Source organism: Rhinolophus ferrumequinum, chromosome 13 (genome assembly GCF_004115265.2).
Source record: "Rhinolophus ferrumequinum isolate MPI-CBG mRhiFer1 chromosome 13, mRhiFer1_v1.p, whole genome shotgun sequence".
Classification (NCBI taxonomy): domain Eukaryota; kingdom Metazoa; phylum Chordata; class Mammalia; order Chiroptera; family Rhinolophidae; genus Rhinolophus; species Rhinolophus ferrumequinum.
This window is the reverse complement of record NC_046296.1, coordinates 45,063,147-45,072,507: the sequence shown is the minus strand read 5'-3', so window position 1 is coordinate 45,072,507 and position 9,361 is coordinate 45,063,147. Positions and strand designations below refer to the sequence as shown.

The 9,361-nt window shown below is 40.6% G+C and overlaps 1 protein-coding gene across 4 annotated transcripts; it reads right to left on the bottom strand.

Moving 5' to 3' along the window:
- Window positions 1-3,921: 3,921 nt before the first annotated feature.
- Window positions 3,922-9,352, bottom strand: SRSF7 (serine and arginine rich splicing factor 7). 4 transcript variants are annotated; one of them, XM_033124621.1, is made up of 8 exons: window positions 9,179-9,352; window positions 7,970-8,150; window positions 7,517-7,693; window positions 6,573-6,647; window positions 6,389-6,490; window positions 5,411-5,464; window positions 4,838-4,873; window positions 3,922-4,218 (listed from the first exon to the last, which is right to left on the bottom strand). In XM_033124621.1, the coding sequence occupies exons 1-8, from the start codon at window positions 9,204-9,206 to the stop codon at window positions 4,164-4,166; spliced, it is 708 nt and encodes a 235-aa protein (XP_032980512.1). In that variant the 5' UTR covers window positions 9,207-9,352; the 3' UTR covers window positions 3,922-4,163. The 4 variants fall into 4 exon arrangements, with proteins under 4 accessions (XP_032980512.1, XP_032980511.1, XP_032980513.1 ...); XM_033124620.1 differs by having other exon boundaries at window positions 6,380-6,490; window positions 9,179-9,351; XM_033124622.1 differs by lacking the exon at window positions 4,838-4,873 and having other exon boundaries at window positions 6,380-6,490.
- Window positions 9,353-9,361: the final 9 nt, after the last annotated feature.

Sequence of the window (9,361 nt, the reverse complement as noted above, 5' to 3'; positions counted from 1 at the left end):
ACAAGGTTCGTTATTCACTGCAGCATTGAACTAGAAATTAGAAACAACCCTCGTATCTATCAATAGGAACTGATTCCCGTTACTCTTTGCTCAAAAAATCAAGGAAAAAGTGAGTCCTTTCTAGGGCATACGAAATCCAATACAATTTATAGCCTCCATCCCCCTGCCTTCTCATCCATCTCTTGCTACTCTGTTCACTTTTTATTGGCCTCCTTCCCCTCCAGCAACTCAAACCACTTTGGGACCTTTGCACTCACTGTGCTCTCCGCCTGGAACACTTTCCCCAAAGTCCACGTGGCCTACTCCTTCACTAGCTCAAAAGTCACTATGAGAAGCCTCCTCAGACCACCCTTTATACACAACAGCAACCAACTCACAATACCTCTTCAACTCCTTCGTCATTATCCGTTATCAGTTACTACCATCTGGTATTTGTTCATCTGTTTCTCCAGAATTTAAGCTCCAAAGAATAAAGACTTTGTTCACATTACTTCTATGCTAGCAGTACCTGGCAATATTGAAGGGGCACAAGTTTTACTGCATAAATTATGCAACACCCAGGCAACTAAATAGTATGCATGTTTAAAAACCTTCAAAGTGCCATTTCTACTTACATGAAAGATCTCCAAGACATTAAATGAGAAAAGCAAGGTGTATGTATTTTGTGCTAAAAGGAAAAAGGAGGAAATATCTATGTATGTTTGCTCAAGCTTACAGTGATTACCTTTTGGGAGCAAACTAGGTGGCTGAGCGTCGGGTAGGGAGCCTTCTCCCTGTATCCACCTTGAGTATACTACCAAGTCAAAAAATAAAATTGAAATTAGGCTGGGCCAGGGGTCTATGGGAAAAAGCATTAGGTTTGAGAAGTGGCCTTAACTGACTACTGCATTCCATGTGCTCCAGGATTATCCTTTTATCCAGCATCTTTTCCGCATTAAATCTGGAAAAACTGCCAAGTTAACAATGGTATAATCTACAAAGGGTAGGAGCATGGGTTGTATATAGTTTCTATATTTTGACTTTTCCACAAAGTGATTTTGCTTTAAATTCTTTATTGATTAAAAAGAGCAAGGGCTTAGGGGCCGGCCCAGTGGCTCAGGCATTTAGAGCTCCATGCTCCTAACTCCAAAGGCTGCCGGTTCGATTCCCACATGGGCCAGTGGGTTCTCAACCACAAGGTTGCCAGTTCAATCCCTCAAGTCCCGCAAGGGATGGTGGGCTCTGTCCCCTGCAACTAAGATTGAACACAGCACCTTGAGCTGAGCTGCCCCTGAGCTCCCAGTTCGAACGGCACCCTCCACAATTAAGATTGAAAGGACAACAACTTGACTTGGAAAAAAAGTCCTGGAAGTACACACTGTACCCCAATAAAGTCCTGTTCCCCTTCCCCAATAAAATTTAAAAAAAAAAAAAGAGCAAGGGCTTTAACATCCTAGGTAGGATTCAAACTTTTCCTACCTCCGAGCAGGTTAATAGTACAGTTACCAATCTCTCTGAGCCTACTTCCTCTTCTGTGAGCTGGGGTTAACAGTACTATTTTGTTGTGGGGATTAAGTGACAATGTCCTTTGATATTTTTACCAGAACTGTAATAGTAAATCTGTAAGGTGTGAAAAAAACAAAGTATCAGGTTTGAAACTGTTTACTGATGCTTTATCCCTTCAAGACAACTTTATCCCTTCAAGACAACTGTGGATAATACAGCTTTTAATACTATACCATAAACCTAGGCACCTCTGCCCCATTTCTTTGCCGTCACCAGTTCTCACCACCCTCCCAAACACCCCAACCAACCCCTGTATCTGTTAACCTTGACAGTCTTTGCTTCAGGTCTTTCCAACTATACAATTATATATACATCTTCTAGGTTATATAGCCCTCCCTTCCAAAGGTCTCTAAGCAACCGCTGCTCACTAAGCCAGTTCTAATGAATTTCTATTATCCTTCACTCTGGTTAACTTTGCCAACTTGCCAGTTTTTGAGCTTCCTACTCCCGTTAGCATAATATACATCGTTCTTTCAGACTTCAAGATAGGCTAAACAAAGATGACAATCACAATCCTAATGCCACCATTCATTTACGAAGTTTTAAATTGATGGCATTTCAAGACCCTCTCAGATTTTGTCCTCAGAAGGGGCACTGCAAGATGGTGACACTTTCCCTTGATACTTAGCCTAATTCAAAGCCCAAGGGACAACTACTACTGTGAAGTCAAGGGTACGCATTACTTACCTCTATACCTGGGAGAGAGGACCAAGGTGAGGTTCTATGCCCAAAGCACTCAGTGCCTGATGTGTTATCAATTAGCCAATCAGCCAGGTTTAATATTTAGAATGACTGAGTCTGGAGCAGCACTTTTCAAATCAGTCACATAATCAATTTAGCATTCCCAACCTCTAAAAATAGAAAAGTGCTCTGCACCAGTGTATCATTTTAAGATGTATACTAAAACATAGGAGTGCTGAGTTGCAGGCAATGGTATGAAAGGTGTTTGCCTGGATACCCAGATTTCCCTTTCCGATTAGGGTAGAACTTTGTGCTTGTTTTTTAAAACAGTTCTTGCCCCTCCTGCGTATCCTTTCGTACTAATCTCTAGCACACCACTAACCCATCCCAAAGCTACACAATTAATGATTCCTACACTTGGCTCAGAACTCCCACTTCCAAAAATTGAGTATCAGGATTGTTTGTTCTCTGCATTTATTGTTGAGTAAACTTATCTTTATGTAATACAGAACAATTAAAGCTGACCAAGTGCAACAAATAAACCTGCCAATTATACACAGCTTTTATCAACCATAATTCAGCCAGTTTTCAAAATTCCAAAAACAAAGTATCCAAACTTCCAACAAATTGGGCAGACCAGTATGCAATGCTATCCAATCTTTGCTAAAGCGTAAGGAAATGGACATGGGCAGATACTTGGGCCACCAGCAATGGTCATTTTTTGCATGATCATTGTTTTTGAACCAAGGCTAGAGAATACATGGTAAAGCTTGACCAGAAAACTCAAAATTAACTGTTACTGCCCTACTAAAGATTTTAGTCTGAATAAAGAATCTACTGGCTATAATATCGTTAAGGTCTAGCAGATGTAACAAAAAACTACTACATAAAGTATTGCTAAATATAGGTGAAATTTACAAACCTGCTTTAGTCTCATTAACATTTCTGATTGACATCTTTAATTACTTTGCACCAGCCTGGCAAAATAAAAGTATGTTGGTGGTTGGGAACTGAAAAATCTAGCTTGGGAATTAACACATCTCTGCTCAGAATAAGGCAATCCATTTGAAGGGATAAAGGAGAGTATCAGGGCTGGACAATTTTGCAAAGCTGGTTTACATGAAGATGTTTTGTCCCCAATTCAGACAGTTTCTCAAACATGCAAAAATGTTGGTATAAAATTAGCTAATGCTGAAAACTAAGTAACATTGAGAACTTCCTAAAAGTTTTCTGATTTGACACCATCCCATCTAATGGCCTGACAACCTGCCACTATTCTTAAAACAGCTTCCAGAAAATAATTCAGTTCCTCCAGCATCAAGTCCAATTACTTCTTATACCATTTACCTTAAAGCAAACTCTTGGCTTAGTTCTTGTCATGCTTTTATAGGCTAATCAGTGGTTCCTCTAGCCCGACAGATTGAGATCATTAGCCTGATAATATGTAACACCAACTCCAATTAATTCAGGGACTTGTCATGATGTAGTCATGCTATTAAGGGGGCCTTGAGTTATCTTACCCAAAGCTCTAAGGGTAAAAAGGAATTTTCCAAGTGTATGTATACTACAGTTAATGATGTTCACAACTTAACACCATTAAACTTTGAAATGTAGGTCTGTATGAACATGACTGATACCAAGGTTGACTCCTGAAGTTTACCAAATTGAGTATTAATATTGAAAACAGATCAAAAATCTAGTTAGAAACATTTTATTTAAATGTGCCAAATAAAAACCCACATTTTCAGACCAAAGGATGTTAATACATTCAACAAAATTTATATTATCTTACTGCTGTGAATTTACAGAGTAATAGTCCAGATCCTTTTGATTAGATGGTTGAAATACCCTTCCTAGGTTACATTTTACAGACATCACAAATCCCTTATAATAATGTAAACAAAATAACTTTTCCCTAAAAGGTGAACTTGAGAACTTCAGTCCACTCTTTCAGGACTTGCACTTCTTCGCGGACTTCCTGATGGGGACCGACTAAAAAGAAAAACATTAGGTTTGGAACCCGTTAGTGTCTACTGAAACTTATTCTTCTCATGTACAACACCCAGTTTCAATAAATTAAAAGGTAGCTAAAGGTACCATGTGTTTCGATAGCAGAGATCTAAAGACCACCACGAAGATTTATATACAAATCATTTGTCCTTGCTTAAGATTAGGCTTAACAGTAATAGGCTCCTTGCTAAAATTACAAGGTTAAGTTAAAAAGGACAACTTTGAATTGTGGGAGCTCGTTAAGTAGCAACTAGACAGATAATGGTTTAGCTACAAGATTTCAACCTATTTTTACCTATTGTCACTATGTGGGGGGAAAAAAGCATGTTTCTTAACATGAAATTATACAATTAAAGGTTAACAGGACTAACCACATCTTAATAATCATCCTATCTTAGGACGGTTTCCAACTAAAGTATAAGCTGACACTGAAGCAGGAAAAGCAATCATCTAAGAAACTTAGTATCTAGCATTTTAATGCATATATATATAGCACCAATTCTCCAAAGAGCTCAAAGCCTGCAAAGTAGGCAGTAAGCAAACAACTTCTACAGAGGCCACACTTGACAGTTAAAACACGGCAACAAATTATTTAGCTTACCTTCTTTTTGGAGATGGAGATCTGGACTTTGATCGGCTGTCAAAACATGAGAAATTCTATTAAGAAAAGTACTAACCAACCCCTTTCTTATAATCACAGCATCATGAAAACCCCCAAATTGTCCTGAGCTTAAAAAATGTTAGGCTGCAGTTAAAACGAGAAAGAGCTTATCAGTTTTTGCTAACAAGAGCCAGTCTTGCAACAACTGTTCTTCATAAAATGAATGAACTGCTTTATCATGATTAATCTTTTACACTTTGCTTTATATGCATAGCTATTCTCAGAATACTTCTCCATGCACCTATCAGTTCTAACAAGGGCCTCTTAATTTAACACCAAAATTACAAATTTCTTTCTCACTATAGCTTTATATTCCTTGTCCAAAAGTCAGCCAGAATAGGCCATGTACAAATTAAGTTCTAATGTTTGGTTTATTAATAAAGTATTGTGTTCCCACTTAACACCTAGACTTAAGAGTTAACACTTGAAACGTCAACAATTCAAAACACTTTGAACTCTTTGGATATTGGTGCCATATAACTACAAGAGCATTAATCAGATTTTTACCCTTACCTGCTTCTTGGTCGTGAAATAGACCTGGATCTTGATCTTGACCTGGACCGGGATCTTAAGAAAAAAAAAATTATACCCATTAGTCCATACAAGTAATTTCTTTAAACACCTCCTGAGCACATAATTTGATAGGCTAGGAATAGAAGGGCTAAAACTGAGCAAGATGCAACACTTGCCTTATATCAGTCTAAGACTGGACAAATTATCATTCTCTCAACAAGCTCTGATGTCAAATAAGGAACCATCATTTCAATTATGTGGTTCTAGCATATTCAATGAGCTGGGTTAACTGTCAGTTACTATACAGAGATACAATGTTCTTCAAGTGTATAGTATCCCAGAGAAAAAAATAGGTTTTTTTTTTTTACTTAAGACTGACATGATTTAATTTTAGCTTAAAAGAATCAAATCAGCCTTACAAAGTACCCCTGAACTGAGATTTATTCAGGTGATAAGCAGTCACAACTGGGTAAAGCTTTATAGCTTAGATCAATAAGCTATCATAGTTCAAAGACCATCAGTTTGTCACAAGCCAAATTAGGTGGCATACACATCTTGGGGTCCTGCAATCAAATTAACTATATCTCAACTTGTTTCTAATTCTAAATCTCTTCCTGTTTCTAAGGGGCCTTCTTATCAAGGATCAGGCAACTATCATCTTTTAGAGTTAATATCACTTACCTATACAATAGGTAAAATCTGACTTAGAACTTTTCAGCAACATGTCTACTCAGAGGCCTGAAATGATCTGAGGATTTGTGCTTTGGACCCTCCTCTATTACGACCTAACAACTCTTAAAATCTTTAGTTGGGCTTTTCTATCTGTACAGCTAGGGTAATATCCATTTAATGTTTGTATCTCAAAATATTTTCTGAAATATTTCAATTGTGCCCTTAGGACACTCTACTGCTGTCATTAAGACGTGACAACCCAAATGCAAACAAGGGGGGAAAAAAAGTGTTACATACTGGAAATACCTCGATCCTTTTATAGATCCAGACCTAGATCGTCTGAGTGAAGCTGAACGTGATCTACGAAGAGACACAGATCTTGATCGTCGAGGAGATGCTGATCTTGACCTAAAAATGATTATCAAAGTTTAAGTTCATCTCCAATTAAAAGTTTTTTACTGCTTGTTAAAACTTGAATTAAAACTCTCACCTCCTTCCCCTGCTTCTGCTTCGTGAGCGAGAGTATCGCCTACCTCTGGATCGCGAATGTGATCTAGACCGTGACCTATTTTTCAAGTTAGAGAAAAACAAAATGTTAGATGGCAACTCAGTTTTATAGTTTGTGTGCCTCTGCTGAAACCAAATCTCAAAACTATTTAAATTTAGTGTCTCATTTGGAAATAAACTCTGGGCCTATTGTCGTTTTTTTTTTTTTTTTACTACCTAAAAAAAGATTTGTTAAAAGCTAAATTACATTTTAGAATTACATAATATAAAACACTGTAATGTGTATTTAAAATAAACCTTGCAAGTTTGCAGGTCGACCCTCTTTGGCCCATGGTCTAGCAGATCTAGACGATCTAGAAGTATCTATAGCCGATCGCTGCATCTAGATGTTTTCTTCAATCTAACGACGATCAAACTGACAGCCAAATGAGCCAGGTGAGGCTTGATTGACGCAAGAAGATTTTTCTAGTTGGGAATGTGGTCAATCTGGTGTTCCTCTTTCTAAACCGGAGGGGGCCCCAATTGTAAGCCAAATTTACTGTTACGGCGATCACCGACTCAAATTTTCTGCCCTTTAAAGAATAAGGTGAAGCTAGGTGTAGATGACTCGAGGGGATCTGGCCTCTTATGCTGATCACCTCAAGGTCTAGGAGGATCTTAATTGTCGGATTTGCAAGGCGCCTCAGCATGATATCATAAGGCTCGTGACATTCTGAATCAAGGCGACTGACTCAAACGAAGAAACCTGAAAGGTTTTGACCAGGTTGATTATTAATATATTAACATTTGTTTAATTAAACAAAAATTGTAAAATACACCTGTACAATTAACATTCAAGTTTATATAAAAATACTAGTTTCTGCCTTGCCAATAAAAGAATTACTTGATTAACAAGTATACCAACCATTCCTTCATTAAAATAAATACCTGCTTCTTCTTCGCCGGCTATAGCGATGACAATCATAAGCATAATGCCCCTTTTCACCACACTCATAACATCTATCATTGGGATCAAAGGGACGTCGGGCAGGTGGTCTATCAAAACGAGATCTCCGAGGCATGCCTGTTGATAGTTCAACCCTCACTCGGGAACCACAAATCACCCTATAAAAGAAAAATGATAAAATTCTAATGCTAAAAAAAATACTTGTGACATCTAGATTTAGAGCTTTCCAACCACTCTCTGCCTTTACAAGCTCCAGCTATCTTTCTAAGCCCTTCCAACTCCACCTTTGCTCTCTTTCTTAAGTTAATAAATTATGATCAGCTATTTACAATCTCCAGAAAGACTAGAGAATCCAAGTTTAGCATCCAAGCTCACTACCCAGCCCACAGGAATATTCTAATGAACATAAGTTTCATAACCAACATCTTACTTACTTGCCATCCAGGCCTCGCACTGCATCTTCTGCATCTCTAGGGTCTTCAAATTCCACAAAGGCAAATCCTGGAGGATTTCTTGCGATCCACACAGTTCTTAAGGGACCGTAATAACTGAAAGCCCTTTCTAACTCTCCTTTGCCAGCACCAGTTCCCAGGTTACCAACATACACCTTGGTTTCTGTTTAAAAATGCAAATAGAAGAATGCATGTTATGCAAAATTTAATCTAAGTATGAATGAATTCTTTGCGTTAAAACAGGCCATCCTTAAGATTGTGCAAAGCATGTTTAGTGCTCTATCAAAGATGGAATTTAGTCTTAAAAGCAACGAGTTTCTTAAAATCTAGATATATGGCAAAATTCTTAACATTCTAATAACGGGGGAAACCTCCAAACCACAGGTACAGATGCGTGGTAGGATATTCCGAGGCGTGAAGCGGGCTCCGCCCCGGCCCCGCCCCCGAGTCCCGGCAGCCCCGGGCGCGCTGCGAGCGCGCGGGCCGGCGGCGGCAGCGGCGTCGGCGGCGGGCGGGCCCCGCTAGGGGCCTGACGGGGAGAGCAGGGCTGCGCCGGCTCTCGTCCTCCACGGCAACCGCCCCAGGCGCAGGCTCGCCCAAGGGTCCAGCTCCCCGCCCCAGAGCCATTAACCGCGCTCGAAAGAGCTAAAAGAGAAAAGAAACCAGCCGCCAGACGGGAAGATTATGTCTCCATACCCACTCCGCAATTCGACCGACTATATGACGAGAATGCGCAGCTCGAAGCTGTCACAATTTTGTTCACTCTCAAATTCACCCTTGATTTTATGGCTGCGACCAGATCTGTCCGCTAAAGTGGCGGGAAAGCGCCAAGGAAATGCGCCACCATGCTCGTCAATGTGCGCAAAATGGCAGCCGAGGGCGGGGGGGTGTGGGGGGCAGGCGGGCGGCTCCAAGAAGGGCAACAGGAAAATAGTGATTGTGGGCCTGGCTTGAGCTGGGGCGGGAAACGAAAATACCCAAGAATTAACATGGAACTTGGCACAGACCTACAACCGCCATCCCATCTTCCTTCAATACCCCGCCCCCGCTGCCTCCGGCTTCGTATGGTGTGCGCGGAAGCCGCCATTACGCACGCGGAATAACCGTCTCCCAACCGCCGCGCCAACCCCACGGCCTCGCAATACTCGCTACCCCCACAGCAACATCCCTCCCTGGTCCCCAGTCTCTTACCTCCTCCGTACCGCCCGTAACGCGACATGATGACTGGACTGTCCCGCGAGCTCTGCTTTTAGCTCGCACCGCCCAGAACGAGTAACACAAAAGCCTCCACACAATGTCACTCGCCAACGGTCCGGCGGCACTACAAGGAAGAGCCTGGGTTCGTGCTTATATACGCGGTGGCTGGGGTTCTTT

Excerpts from the sequence above, each read along its gene's own strand:
- SRSF7 (XM_033124620.1), bottom strand. The coding sequence starts at position 9,206 with ATGTCGCGTTACGGGCGGTACGGAGGAG. Across the intron at positions 6,491-6,572 it reads AGCAGAAGCAGGGGAAGGAG|GTCAAGATCAGCATCTCCTC; the intron begins GTGAGAGTTTTA and ends AATCATTTTTAG. Across the intron at positions 4,219-4,837 it reads TCTCCATCTCCAAAAAGAAG|TCGGTCCCCATCAGGAAGTC; the intron begins GTAAGCTAAATA and ends TTTTCTTTTTAG.